Source organism: Furipterus horrens, unplaced genomic scaffold (genome assembly GCF_987537825.1).
Source record: "Furipterus horrens unplaced genomic scaffold, mFurHor1.1.pri manual_scaffold_2, whole genome shotgun sequence".
NCBI classification, from domain to species: Eukaryota; Metazoa; Chordata; class Mammalia; order Chiroptera; family Furipteridae; genus Furipterus; species Furipterus horrens.
In genome coordinates, this window is record NW_028327172.1 from 39,709,820 (window position 1) to 39,731,663 (window position 21,844).

Below are 21,844 nucleotides of genomic sequence, written 5' to 3' on the forward strand. Positions count from 1 at the left end.
ATAAAACTTGTTCTCAAAGACATACCAATACATTTTCTTAAAACGAAATCTCAGCAAATGAGAATTTTCATACTGTGCACTGGAATAACAAACCTTTATTAGATATGGTTTTCCAATAACAATGTGAAAACTGAAATTATCAATTCAAAGAGCAGTGAAGTCTGAAATTTAAAAAAGTAGACTAAATATTAGGGGATAAAAGATAAAGGAAGACGAAAATGTTTAATACTTTTCAATATCTCCCCTCTGTACACAATGTTTTATATATACAACTACTCCACTTTAATTTTATTGATTCTATATAATAGTGAAATCCCCTTAAGCAACCTATGGTATACAGATGGTGTCCAATTTTGGGGGAAAAAGGTAGAAACACACTTGATTAACAGTTTTCACCCATACATTTTAGACAATTTTTTTTGCCAAGATTTTCATAGTAAATTCATAAATATAGGAAATACTTTCACTTCTTCAGTGTTAAAATAGAAAACCAAACAGTGCCAACAATAGTGGCTTAATTATTGGCATACAAGAAAGACACAACACCAATGGGTTTTCTTCATTATGCATTTTAAGTATCAATATGTGCATGTTTCATTTTTACAGTTATAAATTTTTTAGTCTGTTATAGATAACAGCATTTAGTAGTTTTGAATCTATTGAGATGTTGCTTTCAATTTGAAATATCATGTGTTTACATGTATATAAAAAAATAATCCAATGTATGACTCATCTGACAGATGTTTAAGATCAATAAAGGTTTATTTTTGAACATGCAGTTAGGAGAGAGAGAAGCAAGCCAAACTCTCTACGTTGTCTGGTTGCTGGCTTGTTTTTGCAGTGGTATCAATAGTGGTTTTTGGAGGGAACCATGTGCCTTCAGCCTATCTATTTAAGATCAGGTACCACAATCAAGAGGGATAATGGGGGAGGGCATATATTAAATGTCAAATTTTAAAAGTGTGCATTTTGCACCCTTTCTAGGTACGGATAAAAACAGGCCAATGAGGAAAAAATTTTATAATTAGGAAAACACTGCAATCAAATAAGACATAATAGCCGAATTAAGTTTTTTAATATTGCATATATTGATGTTTAGCCATAACTCTTTGATAACTCTTTAAGAGTAGAACTTTATATCCAATTTACATGCTTCAAATAACACCTTTCTTATCAGTTACAGTAAGGTCTTGTATCCAAATATCCACTTGTACACCGAGAGCTTTAAGAAAAACAGGACATAGAGGGAGTTGCCATTTTTTAGCAGCAATGAAATACCATTAACCCCTTTTAACATACCGAATTCAAGTCACTATCAGAGGTGAGCGCACCACAAAGTCACCAGGTACAAAATTGCTAGTACATTTTTAAATTAATAACTTGAAATTACCCCTGCCCCCCACCCCATTACATCCCTTCTTTTTATAAACAGCAAACATTTTGCTATTTTATACATAGGCTAGCAGGCTTGTTTCAATATGAAAGTGCTAATTCATTTACAGATTTTTTAAAATCAGTTATGTAGTGCTACAATAAATGTCCAATCTACATAGGATCAATCTTTGATGAGTGAAAAGATGAAGACTGAATAAGGTTGTCGATTACCTTATTTACATATGAAGGATAGATACCCAACGGTGAGGAAAGAGAGAAAGCAGACAAATACTCATAGGTATAAAATTACATCTACCTTTGAGCTTATACTGTAAATGAGGCATTTTAAATAGTCCTGCAGCCCATGCCTATTTTTCCTCAGAAAAAGAAAAGCTGCCTTCATGACATCCCCTCTTGTTTCATATTTCCACAGTGTCACCTGAACTTTCAGTCAGAATCTTAACTTTCTTCAAAAAATAAAGAAAATACCCCTCCCAGTTCCCCCCCACACTCAAAATCCCTCTGGTTTCTTTTTCAGTGCCAAGTTGCATGATCAGGTCTGACCTTCTGGTTTTGTTTTGTTTTGTTTTTCCTTTTGTCCATCTATTGATCAGTTAGTTTAGAGTAGATAACAAGAACCAGTTCTGGAACCACTACTAGGAGGAACACAAGCTCATCACTACAATCACACAGCAGGAAAGTGATAACTCAATTCATCCCTGGTGCCGGGCCTCCAAAATTGAAAGAGCTTGGCACAACTGGAGCACTGAATTTGTATCCTCCATGCTTCTCAATCATTTTGGATTCTAGAAAAGAAATAAGTGATAGTTCAATAGGACATGTGATCATCTCACTACTTTGGAGAAAACAAGAAACTGACACATTAACAATAGCTTAACTACTAGTATTAAGCAGGAAGTTCCAAAGTTAGGCTATGTGTTATCTAAAATGTCCTTTTGTGAAATGCATACTGGCTAGAATGTTTAATATAATTCTAAGAGTTTTCATAACTTTTAATTTTTTTACACTTATTAGATTTTCAACTACCAAGCTATTACCATAAGCTTTGAGCAACCTTATTAAAGCTTCTGCACACTGAAAGTAGTCTTCAACTACACTTAAAATCAGTAAACTGTTGCCAAACACAAAATTCATTTCTTCTTTTCATTCCTTCAGGTTAGAGGAACTCCTACCACCTGCAACAACTATAAATTTTATATAATTAAAAACCATTTAATATACAATTTTAAAGCTATGTCAAATCATGACTTGCATTAAAGAGGGGTTGTGGTCAATTAACATACCATGGGCTGCCCTTCTTTGATCAGCCAGAGTTGCTATATCCTGTAACTGTTTTCTTTGTTCTTCATTAAGACCATGAGTCAGAGCCTGATACCACACAGGATTGCGATTTTGTATAGCTATCAAAAAGAAAAGAAACAGGGGGAAATGGCAATAATGAGAGAGGCCTGACAGCTCCTTTCAATTCTGTTCCCTGTACTCCACTCTCCAGTACTAAAATTCTGATCTATTTGATGTTCCATCAATTAATAATTTTAAGTTACTTGTGAAACAAATGATACAGGGAGAAAAAACATCTGGTTAGCTTTAATACCTCAAACAAACCTAATTATTCTCATAATTCTTATCTCTAGCAAATAAGGATTGAGAGCATAAACCAGTTTTTAAAAAGCTCTGCCGTACTTAAGTTAAAATCGATGCTCACACATTTTTACTATTATAGCCTAAATAATGGTCAAACTCAATTTGTGAAAAAATGAGAACAAATTTTCCCAGTTGTCACAAGACCAGGTGTTAAATACCTCAAAATGTTTCATGAAAACATGCACTAGATTAAGTTGAGATATAATGGTAGCAAATCTGACCATGTATTTCCCTATTTCAATTAAATAGCTACACAAGGAGCTGGCACGGTGAGACAGAAAAAAAAAGGGAAAATGTTCTCTATAAAAATTTTCAACAAAATATATTATATGGAGTAATTTCAAGAATGAAAACTGATTCTCTCATGCAGTAGGTGTGCCAAGAATTTTATAGGGGAAATCTGAAACTGAATCACATAATTTTGTATTTCTAGTTTATGGCATTTACTGTGCATAGGCCTTCTGTTATAATACTTTAAACCTTTAGGGATTAACATGTGTTTAATTCTACCAAATACAAAGCCAAGGACAAAAGCAAATCAGTACTTCCTGGCACCTCAATCAATTTTCGCTGCCTGCCATGTAGCTCAGAAACCATTTCTTTGTCTTTCTACAACCTTGCATCAAAACTGCTTTGTCGCGGGCTTGGAAAACTAAAGCCTTAGTTATAAGAGAATTTATTCTGCATCCAAGTTCATAATGCACAGGAATAATAAACAGCACAATAGTTAACTCTGAGGATAAAGGGTATTCCAAATATGCCAATTTTAATTTCTTAAGCTGAATGGTGAAACACAGATGTTATCTTTTTTCAAATCCAAGTACATGATGGTTAAAAACAACAACAACCCTGTCACCAAATATTATGTAGCCACACACATTGTGACACAGAAAAAAAGGAATGGATTCCAAAGCCATTGTTTATGAACTGTTCAATTCTCAGACAGGTAAGTGTGGGTTTGGCTGCGAAGAAGATACACACACACAAACAGAAGAGTGGATAATTCTGGGGTAAACTGGGAGGCTAGAAATCAGAAATGGGAAAGAGGAATTATCACTGTATAAGGTTTTTGAACTACACTATTTTCCTGTAATGTGCATGTTCTAAAATTATAATCTAAATAAAAATAATACGATGAAGAAAATACTCTCAAACTGTGGCAAGAGTACAAATAACTTTAGTTACTCTGTATAACAATCCTAAATCATATTCTGTTGGGTTTGATATATCCAAATCTCTTTAAGGGAAAAATGTAAGAACAGACTGGTTCACAAAAATGGATCATATAGAGGTATGTGAGTTACATATAACAGGTCGACTTACTTTGAAATATAGCTTTAAATATCTGATACTCATCAACTGGGTTATCTTCATCATCAATGATTGTGGAATATCCTTCCAGAGCAGTCTCCTCAGCATCATTTTCTTCCCAATCATCATCATCTCCATCTTCACCTGCTTGCTTAGCCAGAATCTCCAAATATTCTTGCCCATCTTCATCAATGTCATCTTCATCACTCCCCAGTTCCTCTGCCAAGTCAAAAAATAGGTGCTTTTATTAATACTGCAATATCCTGTTACTCAACAAACTGACAGTGATATCAGTAAATCACAAATCACAATCAAATAAATTCAAGGAAGAGTTCCCAGGAACTGGTGTTTTAAGTATAGGTTTAGCAATATATAGAAAAAAATTCTCATAGAAATGCAAGAAACCCAACCATGATTCTTCACATTAGAGGTTTGAAAAAGGATTGCAAATTATGAGAATCATCCCTTGGTGTACTCCAAGCCATATGGCACATACCAAACCAAATACCAATAGTAAAGTAATATAGTTTATAGTATATCCACAGAACACATTTTGCAAGATTTTTTTAATGGCTAGCTAAGTTAGTGAATGATAATAGCTATCTCATTTTGGAACCACTATAATATCAGGTTGGTGCAAGTAATGTCCAACTTCTTTAAAAGAAAGTTTTAGTATTTATTAAATTTGTGCCTAATTTTTTGATGCCACAGTGATTAATTTATACCTTATTTTTTCAGATTATCAAAGTATTGTTCATAATCGTCTGCAATATTTGCACCCATGTTCATCCCATCTAAAGACCACATTAGAAATGTTTTTCTCTGTGAGTTTCATAAAGGTGCCAATGCCAAGTACGGCAGCAAAGTCTATTCAGAGCACTTATGGGGACGATGCAGTGACTGAAAGAAGTTGCTGAAGGTGGTTTTCCCGTTTCCGAAGTGGGGATTTCAGTTTGAAAAACAAGCCAGAGGGTAGTCCTAAAAAACTTGATTCCGAAGTGTTGGAAGCTGCTGTCACAGAAAACCCCACCATTACCTCTAGGGAACTTGCAGAACAATTTAACGTAGCCCATACAAGCGTGCTATGCCAACTGAAAAGGATCGGAAAGGTTTCAGTAGTTGGAAAATGGGTCCACACGAACTGTCTCCAGAGAATCTGCAACAGCGTGTTGCTTGTTGTGAATCATTGCTTTCGGGAAACCTTCAGGCACCATTTTTAGGTAGGCTTGTTACAGGTGCTGAGAAATGGCTCCTTTACCATAACGTTAAACACCGCCGATCATGGATCAGTCGAGGAGGAAGAAGAGTTCAACAACCAAGAGGAGGCCTTCATCCAAAGAAGATCATGTTGAGTGTATGGTGGGATACATAAGGAATTGTCCATTATGAACTGTTAGACAACAATGAAACAATTACTGCTAATCTTTACTGTGAATAACTTCGTCATCTGAAAGCAGCTTTGAACCAAAAGCAACCCTCCTTAGTCAACAGAAAGGGGGTCATCTTCCATCACAATAATGGTCGTCCTCACACAGCTTGACTCACCAAAAATATCTTGAAAGAGCTTGGATGGGAAATATTGCTTCATTCTCCATATTCTCCTGACCTTGCTCCTTCTGATTATCACTTGTTTCGGGGACTACAGAACCATTTTGATGGTCTTAGGCTGACATCAAGAGAAGAGGTTGAAAATGAGTTGGATTCATATTTTGCTTCAAAACCTAAAGAATTTTACAAGCGTCGCATTTACAAGCTAGTTGATAGATGGAATGAGGTTCTAGAAAGCAAAGGAGGTTATGTTAACGAATAAATATTTTCATAATCATGGGCTCTTTCATTTTTAAAATAGACCTTGAAATCGGACATTATTTTTGCACCAACCTTATAATTTCTCTTAACCAACCTTCTATTAATTTATACTCTTGTATACAGTGTCTTACAAGTGAAATGTATTAGGCAACATCCAATTAACTTTATTTTAGTTAGGATACTTATGTTTCAGCACTAAAAAATGATAAGATGTTTGCCAACACTAAGGACCATAAATGCCTTCTTTTCAGAATTAACACCAAATGGCGGATGACACCAGATGCTGCGGGACAGCCTGCAGGCCCTGGAATGGGAGGCTGCTGTGGCTTCTGCAGAGGAGGATTTGGCAGTGGCATCCAGAGCTAAGGTGGTGGCTGGGATCTGGGCCGGGGCCAAGGCCCCGGAGCTTGCAAAGACAAGGCTGAGGACAAGCAGTGGATCCCCGTCAGCAAGCTGGGCTGCCTGGTCAAGGACATGATGAAGATCAATGTGCAAAATAACATCAATTGATCTCCTCACACAACCCCAAATGAGGACCTAGCCCACAACCCAGGCACGTGTCCTGACTGGAAATCAAAACTGCAACCTTTCTGTCTGTAGGACCGTGCCTAACCCATTGAGCTACACCAGTCAGGGACACCATATAATTTTATACAAGAAAAATAAAATGAATTAAGCCTGTTAAAAAGAAGAACCATAAATGCCTAGAAGTGCTTTATGTGTTGAAGATGAAGATATAGCAAAGTTCCTGCCTTCACAGACCTCACCCTAGGGGGAAGGTAAGATGGTCTTTCTATGAATAATGAAAATAAAAACATTTGGCTATGATCCCACATTTCTTCAGGAGAAGGGCTAATAAAACAAATTAAGTTCAGTGATATTTCTAACTAGGTAAGTTTGGCTTCCTCCATCACAAATCCCTTACCTGTTTCTTCATCATCATCAGCTTCATCATCGTCATCACTGTCATTCTCATGTTCTGCATGGCAGGCATATGCTCTTTTTAATCCATTAAATAAAAGGATAAAAGCTGGCAAAATCTGTCCAGAAACTTGATTTAAAACTTGTGGAATTTGTTCCATATCAATAAGAGCGCACAGGCCCAGAACACACATCTTTCTGTCATGTAGCCTAAAAAATAAAATAAAGATTTTTTCTTTCTTCTTTTTCTTAATAAGCCAAGTTTCTTATAGTTAAATAAACAAATATCCAACATATGTCACTTACCCCAAGAAACAATCAACATCATTAAGCCACTGTGTAATAAAATGATTTGTAACTGGTTCAACATTATTAGGAAAGCGAAGATTTTCTAAGGTATTAAGCAGTAGGTGTGGATTATAATACAAAGCTGCAATGGCAACTTGCAGGCACATTGTTCGAAGTTCACTTGTCTTCACCTCTCTTGTCAGTCTCTCTAAAGCTGCTTCCACGAATAAAGGAATACACTGTAAAGTGAGATATGAAAATATTCGAAAACTTTATAAGTGATAGCAATCTAATTATCCTACCCATATTAACTTGTTGCTTCAATTCACCCCTTTCCCCATTAAATGATACAATAGTTTTTTTGTTGAGCCATTTCACTGGGGAAATCTAATTTTAGAGATAGACCAGTCTTCACTGAGGTATGAGAGAGCCTACCACAGTAGCAATCATGGATTCACAATATTCCTATTGACTAACCTTACTGTGATAACCATTTCTGCAATATATACACATATGAATTCGTTATACTGTATATTTTCAAGTTACACAATGTTTTATTTCAATTATATCTCAATAAAACTGAAAAAAATTCTTATTGAAACCAACTATGGAAATTTAAGGACTGAATCTATTTTACTGCAAAGTATAACATGGCAAGCAATACTCTCAACAACATAATTAAGAAAATGCAAAGTCAAAACAAAACTTACCTTACATGTTAACAAGCAGCCAAAAAATTGCTAGTCATATTTAACATATGCATATTAAACACATGATTATTATTCATTGGTTAAATATTAAACCAATTTATCTAGGTGTCATAATAAACAACAATGTACAGAATATATAACAAATGGCCAAAAAGAAAAAAAGTGGAGGGAAAGATTTCCTCTTTGAAGATTCACAAACCAATCATTAATAGCCTCACTGACCTGGTCAATGCCACGCCCTTTGCACTGTAGAATGATGACCTCTAACAATTTTGCTGCATGACACTCTGCATCTTCTCCTGCAACTCCTGTGAGAACCTGATCAACACAATATAAATTGGAGTGAGGTGTCATGAAAACTTCTAATCTGAGAATTTCTGTCCCATCGTCAGTCTCTGGAGTATTTAAGATATTCTAAATAGGAACTGTAATATTCAGACTATAGTCTAAAGCATCTGTGAGAATGTGGAGTTGATCATCTATCATATTCTAGTAATCTGGATCTTGGTCTACATAATCAAAGCACTTCTCCCATAGTGCCATTCTGGACTACAGCATGTTGACAACCACTCCTTTCTCATACAAACATGCTAAAGGACCTTCACCTTAACTAAAGGACCTAACCTTTCTCAGGAATATCTGGCTCGTAAGTACAGAACTACAAAAAAACTAAGCTGATACTGTTAGGAAAATCTTTTCTTATGCACACCTCAAAGTCTCAAAAAATAAAAAACAATGACATTGGAGTGAGAGAGAAGAAAGGAAGAGCAGCCTGTTGGTGGCCAATGTCCACAAATAAAAAACATGGACTTGGCATGCTAGTTAGGAGAGGACTAAAAATGTTAACAGTAAGTGTTCTGAAATATGATGCCCAGATATCTGTTCCCAAAGTATTGGCAATAAATATTAAATAACATTAACTAGATGATTATTTTGTGACTAAGTGTTCAGAAAGGAAAGATATCAATAAGGATAAGCACATCTAAAAATTTCATGGAGCAAAATCACTTTTAAAATGCCTGATGTTAAGTAGCCTGCTACCTCTCAACAAGCATTGTTAGAAATTCAAAAGCTGCCAATTACAGTGACTTTGATATCTCTTAAAGGATCCCAATTCAAGTATTTTACCCATATCTCAAATTTAAGAAAAGCATTTTTAAAAAATAGCATTCACTGAAAATTTATCTTAAGAATTTACAATCTTGCTATTTACTAAATATTTACTGTATAGCCTCTGAGAAGGAAAACTCTGACTCCAAAAAACCTCCGCTGCCTTGCGGCATACCTCTTCAGGGGAAAGGCTAAGGGAGTAAACCCCGACAGAAAATCCGGAGCCGGAGTCCCTAAGGCGGTTTGACGTTGTAGTCAACACCGGCAACTCCTGCGGCGCACCTGAAGCCAAGCTGTATTGACTCCGTCTTTCCCTTGGACCCTTCAGCTGCGAAGAGAGGGGGGGTCTGCTGCATGGGCAACAGCAGACCCTCCATATCACCCTGCCCAGGCTCTGTAGCTTCAGCTTCACTGGAGAGGACACTCCAGCGTCATCGCAAGATGTCGATTCAACACGGGAGGAGACAGATACCGTGTCACTCCCGAGTCGGACTGCACAGCCATTCTCGGCGGTGCAGATAGACTCTTAAGAAGCTACACCATCGTCTCTCGAGACGGACGGCTGCCGACGACGACGACGACTGTATAGCCTCTGCAGCCTCCAAGAATTTTATTTTTAAAATATCTGTAATAATTCCTGATCCTTTCAAAAATCTCTCAAGTTCTAGATTCTTTCCTTCTTTTTATTCAAAGCCTAGCAAAGAACTAGACTAAGGTTAAGCTCCATGCACAGTGAAAATCAAAAACATTTAAAACTCCAATTAAATGTCAGAGGGCAGAGAGAAGACAAAAACTTGCCAAAGCCATTAATGTGACATCTAAGGAATCAAAGTCTTGTTTAAACTTTTAAAGCCCTTATTCTATTTTTCTCTTTTATTTTTATTGTTGACACTATTACAGATGTCCCCATTCCCTCCCCTTTGCCTGCCCCCATCCATCCTACCCCTGCCCAAGCCGTCATCACACTGTTGTGTATGTCTATGAGTTACACACTTACGTTCTTTGGCTAATCCCTTCACCTTCTTTCACCCCATCCTCCCTGACCCCTGACAGCTATCAGTCTGTTTCATGTACCCATGCCTCTGTTTCTATTTTGTTCGTCAGTTTACTTTGTTCGTTAGATTCTACATAGAAGTGAGATCATATGGTATTTGTTCTTTCTCTGACTGGTTAAAGCCCTTATTCTATTAGACCCATATAATCCAATTATCACAATGTGGTATCATGTAGCTTCACAATTTCATACTTTTTATAGCACCCGCCTCATGACATAGTTTTCTATTAATTAAAAATGACCTACCTTTTTGCACATACTGTATATCATTTCAAGATACTTGGTATCAGACAGAAGTGTGTCTGTATCAACTGTTACATAATTATGAAGGAGAGGCATCATATCTGTATTAAAAAGCATCAGTTAATTAACTTTACTAATATAAACACTTTGTTTCTGAAAAAAATCTCTTCAGAAAAAGCAAATTTGTTTTTTGTCATTAACATTCACTTTTAATTAAGGCATTTTCATTTATAATTAGATGTAGAAATTGACCATTATTAAAGTATACTCCTTTATCTTAAGTAGCTAAAACACAAAGATTATACAAAGAATATTGATGGCGAGCAGGAGTGTGAAAATAAGTGCGAAAGAAAAGAATCTAAACTAATGTTTAAATAAAAATAGAAAACGAAAATCAATGCTATGGGTCCTTGAGCATTAACTGCTACTGACAACTTATCTGAACAAGGATGCATTTAGAATATTCAAAACTATGTGTTTGACTGAAATACTAAAAACAAATCAAAATGAGGGTAAATTCTCAGTATTTCTATGCTGGCTCGACTTACCTGTAAAGTAATCAAAGCCATCTTGTTGAAAAACCTCAAATACTAGAGGTAAAAGCTGCCACATCTGTGGAGACACTTGTTGACATGTCAAACTATGTGCTAAAGAGAAGATCTCCTCATAGAATTCTAAAAGAGAATTTGGAGTAATTAGTACGATGCTTGCTAATGTGAAATAGCAGTAAATTCTTAGGATAATCAGAGGTATATACCTAAGACATGCTGTTGTAGAACAGTTCCAATGACCTGTAAGCAGATTCCCTCAAGCTGCTGAGTTATCTAAAAGAGAAGGGGAAAAAAATCACATGGAGGAATCACAGAACACTGAATGAATTACTGAACAATGTATAATGTAATTCATTGCATTAAAACATAAAGTCAATATTGTTAAGAAATCATTCTTAAGTCTTTGCTTTGAAATTACTCATTCATATTATAATGTTGTGAATCAATCTAGGATTCAAATTTAATGAAATATCATTATAAGGAGACAAATACAAAGAAACCATGCAGTTTACCAAAAAAAGAAAAAATAACATCCTGGAAAAATACAAGTAATTATGAAAATAAAGGAGCCACACCTTTCTGCAGACAGACTTAAAAAAAAATTTGTGTGTTAATATAGATTAATTCAGGCCAGATGTAACTGAAAAGCACTGTCAGTAGCATACAGAACAATTTGAAAGAAAGCATTATTCCCACAACTCCCAATAATTCTTAAGCCACCTCCATTCATTATTCCCACAACTCCCAATAATTCTTAAGCCATCTCCATTCTTATAATTATCTCAATAAATTAGATACAGAGAACCAGGCCCCTAAGTCATACAACACAGACAGAAAATATAAGTTCTTCATTGTTAGTATGGTCCTCAATTTGATCCTAAATGACTGAAAATCATTGGAATGTTTACAAAGATGCAAGGGGAAAGATAAAATTTCCTAATCAGAAATTAAAAACAGAACACCCATCTCAAATACATATTATGCTTAATACATTTTTTTCAAATATAGTAAAACAATTGATTTGTAAACTATAATGTTAATAATTGAGGGTTCCTGATGGCTTCGCCTATCTCCAATTATCATCTAGAATAAAAAAATAGTTTACTAAAATCTCATGTTGCAAAAGGCAATTAGTAGATATCTGAAAACATAATTTATGGATATAAATATCTACACTGGAATTATAAACAGCAAGTTCAAAACAGTAATTACTTCTAAGGGAAGGAAGTAGAGAAATAAGATTAGGAAATGATAGCCAAAGAGCTTCAATTATAACTATATGAAATTGTTTTTCTTACTGGAAATGATTTCTAATGGCTATAATGTAAAATGTTAAAATCTAATAAATTTAAGTGGTAGTTAAAAGGGTATTGGTTATAGCTTGTAGCTGTTTATTTCTCTTTTCTGTATATTTCAAATAATTCCATTAAAAATTCATTTACAATTCACACCTAAAATATAACAATAAAAGAAAACTAGAAAGACAACAGAGAAGGTTGCACAACAATGTGAATGTACTTAAGACCTTTTAACTGTATGCTTAAGTATATTCTATCATAGTTTAAAATTTTTTTATTGAAAAGAAACACTAGGTAGAATGTTTTCCTAGGAATCACCACACTTGGATCTGAGAAATGCAACCTAAGAGGGAGCCAAAAACCTGAGCCTTGAGGTAAAGAAACTGTAATACAAATACCTCATTCCTTCTAAAAGTAAGGAACCTAAAATATCAATCCTATACATTAAAGGGAACTACTTAAGATGGCAGAATCAAGGTGCATGAAAAGATGACCAAAAATGGTTAGAACCCTCCAAAAAGCATAGAGTAGTTGATAAAGAATGGGTTGAAGCAGCCTTAAACCTTTAAAACACTGGATAATTTTCTTACCTCTTTATGATCTTCAACGACACTAAGAAGCGTGTCAATGGTATTCAGGATTCCCATAGCAGTAACTGCTTTATCATCACTTCCTTCTTCATCTGGCCCAGTCTGGATTACTTGATTAAATGTCATTGCCTAAATTTCAAAAAATATAATTTAGGTTTGCTATTAAAGCAGCATAGACACATTTTGGTCTAAAACATTTAATTTTTAAAATGTTCTCACCAGGACAGCAAAACCAATGCCTCCAAATTGATTAACAATAATTAAGAGCTTCAACACTATAATTAAATAGTACTTCTCTGTGAATTACTAGGGGAGCTTAAATAAAAGTTACTTGACCCTTTTTTTTTTTTTTTTTTTAAGTCTGTACTTTTATTGGCTACTTGAGAGAGATAAAGCGGGAGGAGTAGGTGACCCCAGTGTCCACCAGCCATGCTTCATCGGCTTGTAGGTGATGGGAGAACTCGCTCAGGTAGTGGTCAATCACCTCCGGCTTGATCTCCACCTGGTTAGAGGTCTTTCCGCTGTACATGCCCACCATGCTGCCCACAACCTTCAGCAGGGTGATCATGTCCCTCAGGTTCGTGTTCACCACTTCAGGCTTTTCCATGGGCAGTGCCTCCTCCTTGGCCTTGAGCAGGCGCTTTAGCAGTGAGTGCTGCTTCCTCCACACGCCCCTGTTCAGTGGCCACCGCTACCTGGCACGGCAGAGCTACATCAGCTGCACATAGGACATGTCAAGCAGCTGTTTGAGGTCCACGCCACAGTAGGTGAACTTGCAGAAGGTCGGCTTCTTCTTGTGCTCCACTTTCGCCATCTTGTTGGTTCTTCAGAAATGACTACCCACTCTGCCAACCTTTGTTTCTTATAAATTTTGGCTATTAAGCCTTATCTGATGTGTCATTAGCAAATATGTACTCTTGATTCAGTGTGCTGTCTTTCCATTTTGTTGATGGTTTCCTTTGCTGTGCAAAACCTTTTTAGTGCGATGTAGTCCCATATGCTTATTTCTTGTTTCCCTTGCCCAAGGAGATATAACAGAAAAGATATTGCTAAGAGAAATGTCAACAGATTTTACTGCCCATGTTTTTTTCTAGAAGTTTTATGGTTTCAAGTCTTATATTTAAGTCTTTAATCCATTTTGAGTTTACTGTTATACATGGTATAATAAAGTGGTCTAGATTTCTTTGCATATATCTGTCCAATTTTCCCAACTCCCTTTATTTAATAAGCTAACCTTCACACCCCACTGTATGTTCTTGCCTCCTTTGTCAAATAGTAATTGACCATAAAGGTGTGAGTGTATTTCTGGGCTCTCTGTGCTGTTCCATTGATCTGTATGTCTGTGTTTATGCCAGTACTATGCTCTTTTGATTACTATGGCCTTGTATTACAGTTTGATATCAGGTAGCTTGATTCCCTCAACTTTGTTCTTCGTTCTCAAGATAGCTTTTGCTAGTGGGGTCTTTTGTGGTTCCATATAAATTTGTGGAATATTTTTTCTAGTTCTGTCAAATATGCCTTTGGAATCTTGATAGGAATTGCACTGAATCTATATTGCTTTGCTTTGGGCAACATGGACATTATAATGATGTTAATTCTTTATATCCATGAACACAGTATATGCTTCCACCTATTTATAGCTTCTTCAATTTCTTTCTTCAGTGTCTTATTTATTATTTTCTGAACTCAGGTCTTTTACATCCTTGGTTAAATTTATTCCTAGGTATTTTATGTTATTCTTTTTTTTTTTTTAATTTTTTACATTACTCTTCGTGTAACTGTAAATGAGATTGTTTTCTTAGTTTTCCTTTCTGGTAGTTCATTATTGTATAAAAACGAAACTGATTTCTGGATATTTATTTTGTATCCTCTACATTATCAAACTCCTTTATCAGTTCTAGTAATTTTTTGGTGGACATCTTTAGGGTTCTCAATATACAGTATCACAAAATCTGCAAATGATGAGTTTTACTTCTTCCTTTCCAGTCAGGATGCCTTTTATTAATTCTTCTTCTCTGAATGTTGTCGCTAGGATGTACAGTACTATGTTAAGAGTGGTGAAAGCGGACATTCCTGTCATGTTTCTAATCTTAAGAGAAATGCTTTTAGTTTTTGTCCACTAAGCGTAATATTGGCTTGAGTTTGTCATATGGCCACCCACTTTGCTGAGTTTTTATCATAAATGGATGCTAGAGTCACAAAACTCTTTGCCACTGCTTAAATCCAAAGCAAATACCAAGAGTTAGATTCCTGAAATTTCAATACTTAGAAGGAATAAAAATTGCATCAAATAAATTATTGTATGGGGAAAAAGAATGAGCACATGTACACCTCTCTCTTACCCTTAAACAATCTACTTAACTCTCAGAAGATTGGGACTATCAGTAAACAAAGGCCATCAGTAAAATAACAATTTATCCAAATTTCATTCTAAAAACATTTATAACCAACATGCCTACTTCATCTTTAAGTTGGTCCAAAATATTCCAGGAAACTACATGAACAAGGCAATCATAAGGCAATGTGAGGTAAAAGTTAAGAAGGTGATTCATAAATGCATACAGCTCAGCCCTGGCTGGTGTAGTTCAGCGGACAGAGCACTGGCCTGTAAACCAAAAGTTCACTTGTTCAACTCCCAGCCAGGGCACATGCCTGGGTCACGGGCTAGGTCCCTGGTTGGGGGCATGTGAGAGGCAAGCAAACAACGATGTTTCTTTCCCTCTCTTTCTCCTTCCCTTCCCCTCTCTCTAAAAATAAATATATATTAAATACATACATACATACAGCTCAGAAATTAATCCAGCCCCACCCATTCTAGGTATGGGCAAGCTACTTTAGCTTTTCATACTTCCAACTTTCTTTCACTATAGGAATAGTCCTCACACAGGATTGTATGAGATTTAAACGAGTTAAATATAGATCAAGGGATTACAACAGTATCTGACATAGAGTGAAAATATTTTCTATAAGGTAAGTAACACATAAATGATGGGCTCAACTAACATACCAAATGTTGTGTCATTTCCACTGCAATAGGAGTAACTTCTTCACTATACTCGCAGATCATTTTCTGAATTACATTGGTAAGATCATCATTTTCTGTTTCTCTTATAATATGAAGAAGAGCCTGCATTACAGGTCTGATGAATGGTGTGATGTATTCTTTAGCTATAAGAGGAAAAGAGAAAATAAACTTAGGCCAGAATAGCTAAAATGTCTTAAAACCTGATACAACATACACCAGAGAGTAAAAAAGAGATACTGTTACATAAAAGGGAAGATTAGTCCTGGCTGGTGTCACTCAGTGGATTGAGCACCAGCCTGCGAACTGAAATGTCACTAGTTCAATTCTGATTCCCAGTCAGGGCACATGCCTGGGTTGCAGGCCAGGTTTATCTATGTTTCTCTCCCTCTCTTTCTCCCTCCCTTCCCCTCTCTCTAAAAATAAAAATAAAATCTTTTTATTTAAAAGAAAAAAAAAAGATTATGTGTCAAGTATTTATGATTATGTTGCACTATTTTTGAGATAAATAAGGATTTTACCTTTTTCTTGATTGCTGATCAACACCTGAAGTGCAATGGCAGCTTCCACTTTCACAGGCATTTCCCTATCATCAATCAGACATCTTCGTGTCAGCTCTAAGGCTGTTTGCAGGTTCTGGTCACTTTTGAACTTCACTTCACAAAAATAATGAAGGACCCAGCAAGCCTTAAAAAAAAAGTTCAGTGAGTTACTATAGCTTATATTAAATTCCCCCAACAATACAGTATCTCTATTCCCAAAATTCTGTGTGGGAATTCGGAGGCTGGCCAGTGTAAAATGATGTCCAATGAGACAACACTAGACCAGTACTATGATCCCAACTTACTCTTTGGCTACATGATGTTTGTGTGGATAGCAAGATCTGAATGCAAAACACAGACAGACATTGCTATCAGACACAGATGAAAACTATGCACACATTACATCAGCCATTTAAAGGTTTACATGAAACAGAAGTCTAAAATGAAGTATGGCTTTTGAAGTGAACATTAAAAAGTTTCCCTTTAAAAGTCCACATAAGCAGTCATTCATTACAAGACATAAATATATAAGTAATATAGCATTAAAACTTACCCGTGCTCTCATGTAGCCTAGTTCACTGCTAAACAGAGGGAATACATGATTCTGCAACATGTACTCCATCTGATCTTTGTAGATCTTCTTCTGTAAATATAAAAAAATATTATTTTTGAAGGAGTTTCAAATATAATAATCTCAAATGCCAAATAGATACACCAGTTAAAAATGACTACTGATGTTAAAAACATACATTTATTCTGGCTCCTTGAGCTCCAAGATCCACATCCAAATATTACCACCAAAAATACTGAATAAGCCCTGACCCAGTGTAACTTAGCTGATTGAGGCATCAACCTATAAACCAAAAGGTTGTGGGTTCAATTCCTGATCAGGGCACATACCTGGGTTGTGGGTTTGGACCCTGATCGGGGCGCATACCAGAACCAACTGATGTTTCTCTCCCACTCTCTCTCTCTTCCTCCCTCCCTTACCCTCTCTCTAAAAAATAAACAAATAAGCATGTCCTTGGCTGAAAAATTTTTTTAAATTACAGAATTATTTTAAAAATCTTTTTATATCATTTGTTTAGAAAGCAAATGTACCAAGTCTTACCAGTACTGGTGTTAAGAGTGATAGAATGTGCTTACTTTATAAAACCTTTTCTTATAAAACTATTACAATGAAAAAACCTCTTGAAAAGTTCTAAATATACAGAGCACAGACTGAGAAACATCCTGCTTCCAAGGTAATAATCTTGATATCTAAAAATATATTGTATTTTCTAAATAGTAACATGCTTCTAAGAAGAGTTACTTGAATTGCATATTAAATCAAATTTAAAACTGATACTCTTTCAAAAGAAGACTAATGAGACATGAGAACTAAATGTAATGGTGGGATTCTGAAATTGACCATGGACCAGAAAAAGACATTAGTGGAAAATCTTGTAAAGTGTGAAATGGGTCTGTAGATTAGTTAACAGTATCGCATCAATATTAATTTCTTGATTTGGATTATTATGGCATAGCTATCTAAGATGTTAACATTAGAGGAAGCTGGGTGAACAGTAATGAAACAATTTTTGTAATTTTTCAGTAAATCTGAAATTGTTTAAAAATGAAGTTAAAACAAAAAATCTGAATGTGCCAAAAAAAAAAAAATAAAAAAAGAAAGAAAAACTACTTAAACTCCCAGCCTTCTATGTAAATAATTACTGTTTTCAATTTATATTGGGTAGAAGAAAAAGTTCATCTAGTTTTTTCCATGAAATAAAAGACACGTTTTTAATTTTCACCAATAACTTTACTGATCTGGATATTTTTGAGGATGTTGACTATGTCCTACATGGTATACCATTAATTGATTGTTCTCAATGTCCTGATTTAATTACTATCAACTTCAACTGGTCTACTGGACCAGTGGAGCACTGTCCGGCGAAAGCTCCAGCGTGGAACCTCAGAAACCACTTTTGACACGTTTGATCAGTCATAGCACCTTCTCCATAAACTGCATAGATCTTTCTTTTTGCATCTCAGTTGCATTTTTACCTTTCTTGAGATAATAAAGCATACTATGCCGAAAATGTTATGTATTTTCTTTCATCTTCAATATTAAAATGGCTATACAAAAATTCACCGATTTTGATGTTTTTGAAAAAACGCATGCTGCTATGACAGCTGTCACAATAAATCTAACAAAATTATTTCGAATGACGTTAAAGACAACTGAGCGCTACAAAAGTCATGTAATGAAAAAAACTGAACAAACATTTTGGCCAATCCAATACTTTATGAATTAAGAGAAGGATACACAAAATATACCCACACATTAATGATGATGAATGCAATACAGCACCAAACGTAGAGAGGCTACTGGGAGTTGGATGTATTGTGACTAAGTATTTACGTATAATTTGAATAGGTCCTATTATCAACTTCAAAGTAGAAACAAACTTCAGATATTATTTATGAAGAAGTCAGACACAAGGTTTACAATTAAGTTGAGGATTCTAAAGATAAACCTATTCCAGTAATTCATTCCTTACTTGAAAATATGGCACAAAAGCACGGTGATCCTAGGCTGTGAGTGGATGCATTCATGTATACAAACTTCCTTAAAGATCAATTTTTTGAGAAGAATAAAACCCACTATTTTACAATTTTCAACAAAAGAAGAAAACTCACAGACTCTCACAATGGCAGTGAACCTACACTAACCTCCTCCCAGAACCAAACTGGAATTACAACTAATTTAAGAAGTCCAACAAAGAAAGAAAGAAGAAATACTGACCCAGACAGGTAGGAGGGGCAAAACCAGGGAAGAGAGGACGCCAGCGGCAGTGGCAAGGTGGCGGAAAACGGAGTCACGTGGTTTAAAAAGTGGGGAGGACACGTGGGGAGTATTCCCAGCTCCTGACCAGACCTCACAGCTCACGGTCCCAGCGCTGGGGAAAATCAAGATTCATTGCTTCTCACTGTGAAAACCAGTGGGCGTTGGGGCAGAGGAAGAAACTGCTGGTTTCTCAGCAGAATCCGCTTGTTTAAAGGGCCCCCACAGAGCTAGAATGTCCGCAGACCCACCCACTCTGGAAACGATAGCCAGGGCAACTGCTAGAGACACCAGTCCCATATGAAAGTGGGAGAAGTGCCTGGAAAAGGGGAGAGTGCTGAGCAAAAGACATTGTTCCCTCTCTGAACCTTCCCTGACATACAGCATCACAATGTGGTGAAATAGGTCACCCTATACTGATGAATCCCTAAGGCTCCACCCCTTTCAACGTAACAGGAGCAACAGCTCTACCTAAGACACAGAGGCAAAAAAACACAGGAGCCTGTCGAGATGAGGGGACAGAGAAGTATGGCCCAAAATGGGGAACGAATCAAGGTTCCAGTGGGAGAACTAAGCAATGAGGAGATAGTCAACCTCACATACAAGAAGACAGACAATCTAACAGATGCAGAATTCAGAACACTGGTGATAAAGATGCTGACAGGCTTGACAAATTTGCTGGAGTATGGCAGATGCATGAGGGAAGAAGTGAAGGCTATGCTAAGTGAAACAAAGAAAAATCCACACAAAACCAATGGTGAAGGGAAGGAAACCGGGGTTCAGATCAATGATTTGGAACATAAGGAAGAAATAAACAGTCAACCAGTACAGAATGAGGAAACAAGAATTGAAAAAAATGAAGAGAGGCTTAGAAACCTCTGAGACAACCTTAAACATGCCAACATAGGAATCATAGGGGTGCCAGAAGAAAAGGAAGAACAAGAAATTGAAACCTTATGTAAAAAAATAATGAATGAAATCTTCCCAAATTTGGCGAAGGAAAGAGACATACAAGTCCAGGAAGCACAAGGAGTCCCAAAGCAGCTAGACCCAAAGAGGATCACACCAAGACACATTATAATTAAAATGCAAAAGGTTAAAGATAAAGAGAGAATCTTAAAAGCAGCAAGAGAAAAGCAGAGTGTTACCTACAAAGGGGTGCCTATAAGACTATCAGCTGATTTCTCAAAAGATACTTTGCAGGCAAGAAGGGACTGGCAAGAAGTATCCAATGTGATGAAAAGCAAGGACTTACAACCAAGACTATCTATCCAGCAAAGCTATCATTTAGAATAGAAGGGCAGATGAAGTGAGTTCATCACCACCAAGCCACTGTTATATGTTAAAAGGACTTATTTTAAGAAAAAGAAGATCAAAACTATAACACTAAAATGACAACAAACTCACAACTATCAACAACTGAATCTAAAAAATAAAAACAAAATCCAACTAAGCAAACCAGAATAGGAACAGAATCATAGGTATGGGGATCATTTGGAGGGTTATCAGCTGGGAGGGGGAAGGGGGAGAAATGGGGAAGTGGTGCAAGGATAAAGAAGCATAATTGGTTGGTACAAAACAGACAGGGGGAAGTTAAGAATAATATAGGAAAGGGTGAAGCCAAAGAACTTATTTGCATGACCCATGGACATGAACTATGGGGGGTGGGATTGCTGGAGGGCAGGGGGGTACTGGGCAGAGGGGAACAAAGGGAAAAAGATTGTGATACTGTAACAACATAATCAATAAAATATACTTTAAAAAAAGAAGAAGAAAAAAAAAAGAAAAATCTTCCTAAATAACCAACTGAACACTAGGATGTAAAAAAGCCGACTTATGGAAGAAACTACATCACCAAAAGTAGACTGGGAGGGAGTGCAGAAGCATAAGAAGTCTAACTGAAATCCCACAGGTGGCAGCTGAAGTGCCAGAGTATGGATATTTCAGTGGCCAGGAAGGAGGGGTGGTTCCTGTGGGACTTGGTGGAGTCTAAACCCGAAGCTGGGCTTCCCAGCATGGAGCACCAGAACCAGGTAAGGAACCCAAATATCATCCATCTGTGTGAAAAGCAGCAGGGTTTCCATCTGTCAGGGAGAGATGGATAGAGACACAGAGAGCCTCTTAAAAGGCCAATGCACAAAATTTTGTTTGCAGCCACTTACCCAGGGCTCCAGCAGAGGGAGGGTAGACTAGACTAGAGACATGTGAGAAGAGACTGGAGTTGGTGGCTCTGGGGAGAGAGCTGAAGGATCAGTCGCCAGGATCCCTGTGCTGAATCATTCTCCATACTGCAGTAGCCATCTTTCTCGTTTAGAGTGCTCTCCCCCACGAGGTATCAGCCTGGGGGTGAAGCAATAGTCCAACCCACAGGATTTTCTCTCGCCCCACCCTGTGGAGCTGAAGCCAGACTGCTGATTACAGCTGGAGGCTCTTTAAATAATCAAGCCTAATTGCAAAGGCAGAGTTCTGAGAACTATGAGACTTTAACTGACCCTGGCCCAAGCCCAGAGGTGGTAAAATCTGACCTTG

At 36.6% G+C, this 21,844-nt stretch overlaps 1 protein-coding gene, 1 non-coding gene and 1 pseudogene across 2 annotated transcripts in view; all 3 read right to left on the reverse strand.

Moving 5' to 3' along the window:
• Positions 1 to 203: 203 nt before the first annotated feature.
• The window catches only part of IPO7 (importin 7), a 63,044-nt gene continuing 41,403 nt past the window's right edge, over positions 204 to 21,844 (reverse strand). Inside the window, exons 13-25 of the mRNA XM_090264134.1 lie at positions 17,042 to 17,131; positions 16,468 to 16,633; positions 15,932 to 16,092; positions 12,925 to 13,053; positions 11,243 to 11,309; positions 11,034 to 11,159; positions 10,489 to 10,586; positions 8,301 to 8,396; positions 7,387 to 7,607; positions 7,085 to 7,290; positions 4,363 to 4,569; positions 2,679 to 2,795; positions 204 to 2,180 (exon numbers count right to left, since the gene is read on the reverse strand). Coding sequence (XP_090120260.1) covers positions 2,083 to 2,180; positions 2,679 to 2,795; positions 4,363 to 4,569; positions 7,085 to 7,290; positions 7,387 to 7,607; positions 8,301 to 8,396; positions 10,489 to 10,586; positions 11,034 to 11,159; positions 11,243 to 11,309; positions 12,925 to 13,053; positions 15,932 to 16,092; positions 16,468 to 16,633; positions 17,042 to 17,131 — 1,782 coding nt within the window. The 3' untranslated portion in view covers positions 204 to 2,082. The remainder of the gene's footprint in view (positions 2,181 to 2,678; positions 2,796 to 4,362; positions 4,570 to 7,084; positions 7,291 to 7,386; positions 7,608 to 8,300; positions 8,397 to 10,488; positions 10,587 to 11,033; positions 11,160 to 11,242; positions 11,310 to 12,924; positions 13,054 to 15,931; positions 16,093 to 16,467; positions 16,634 to 17,041; positions 17,132 to 21,844) is intronic.
• On the reverse strand, positions 13,301 to 13,738 carry LOC150018195 (small ribosomal subunit protein uS19 pseudogene; annotated as a pseudogene).
• On the reverse strand, positions 16,710 to 16,894 carry LOC150018196 (small nucleolar RNA SNORA23). The gene has a single exon (XR_016509496.1). It is a non-coding gene; the product is annotated as a small nucleolar RNA SNORA23 (small nucleolar RNA).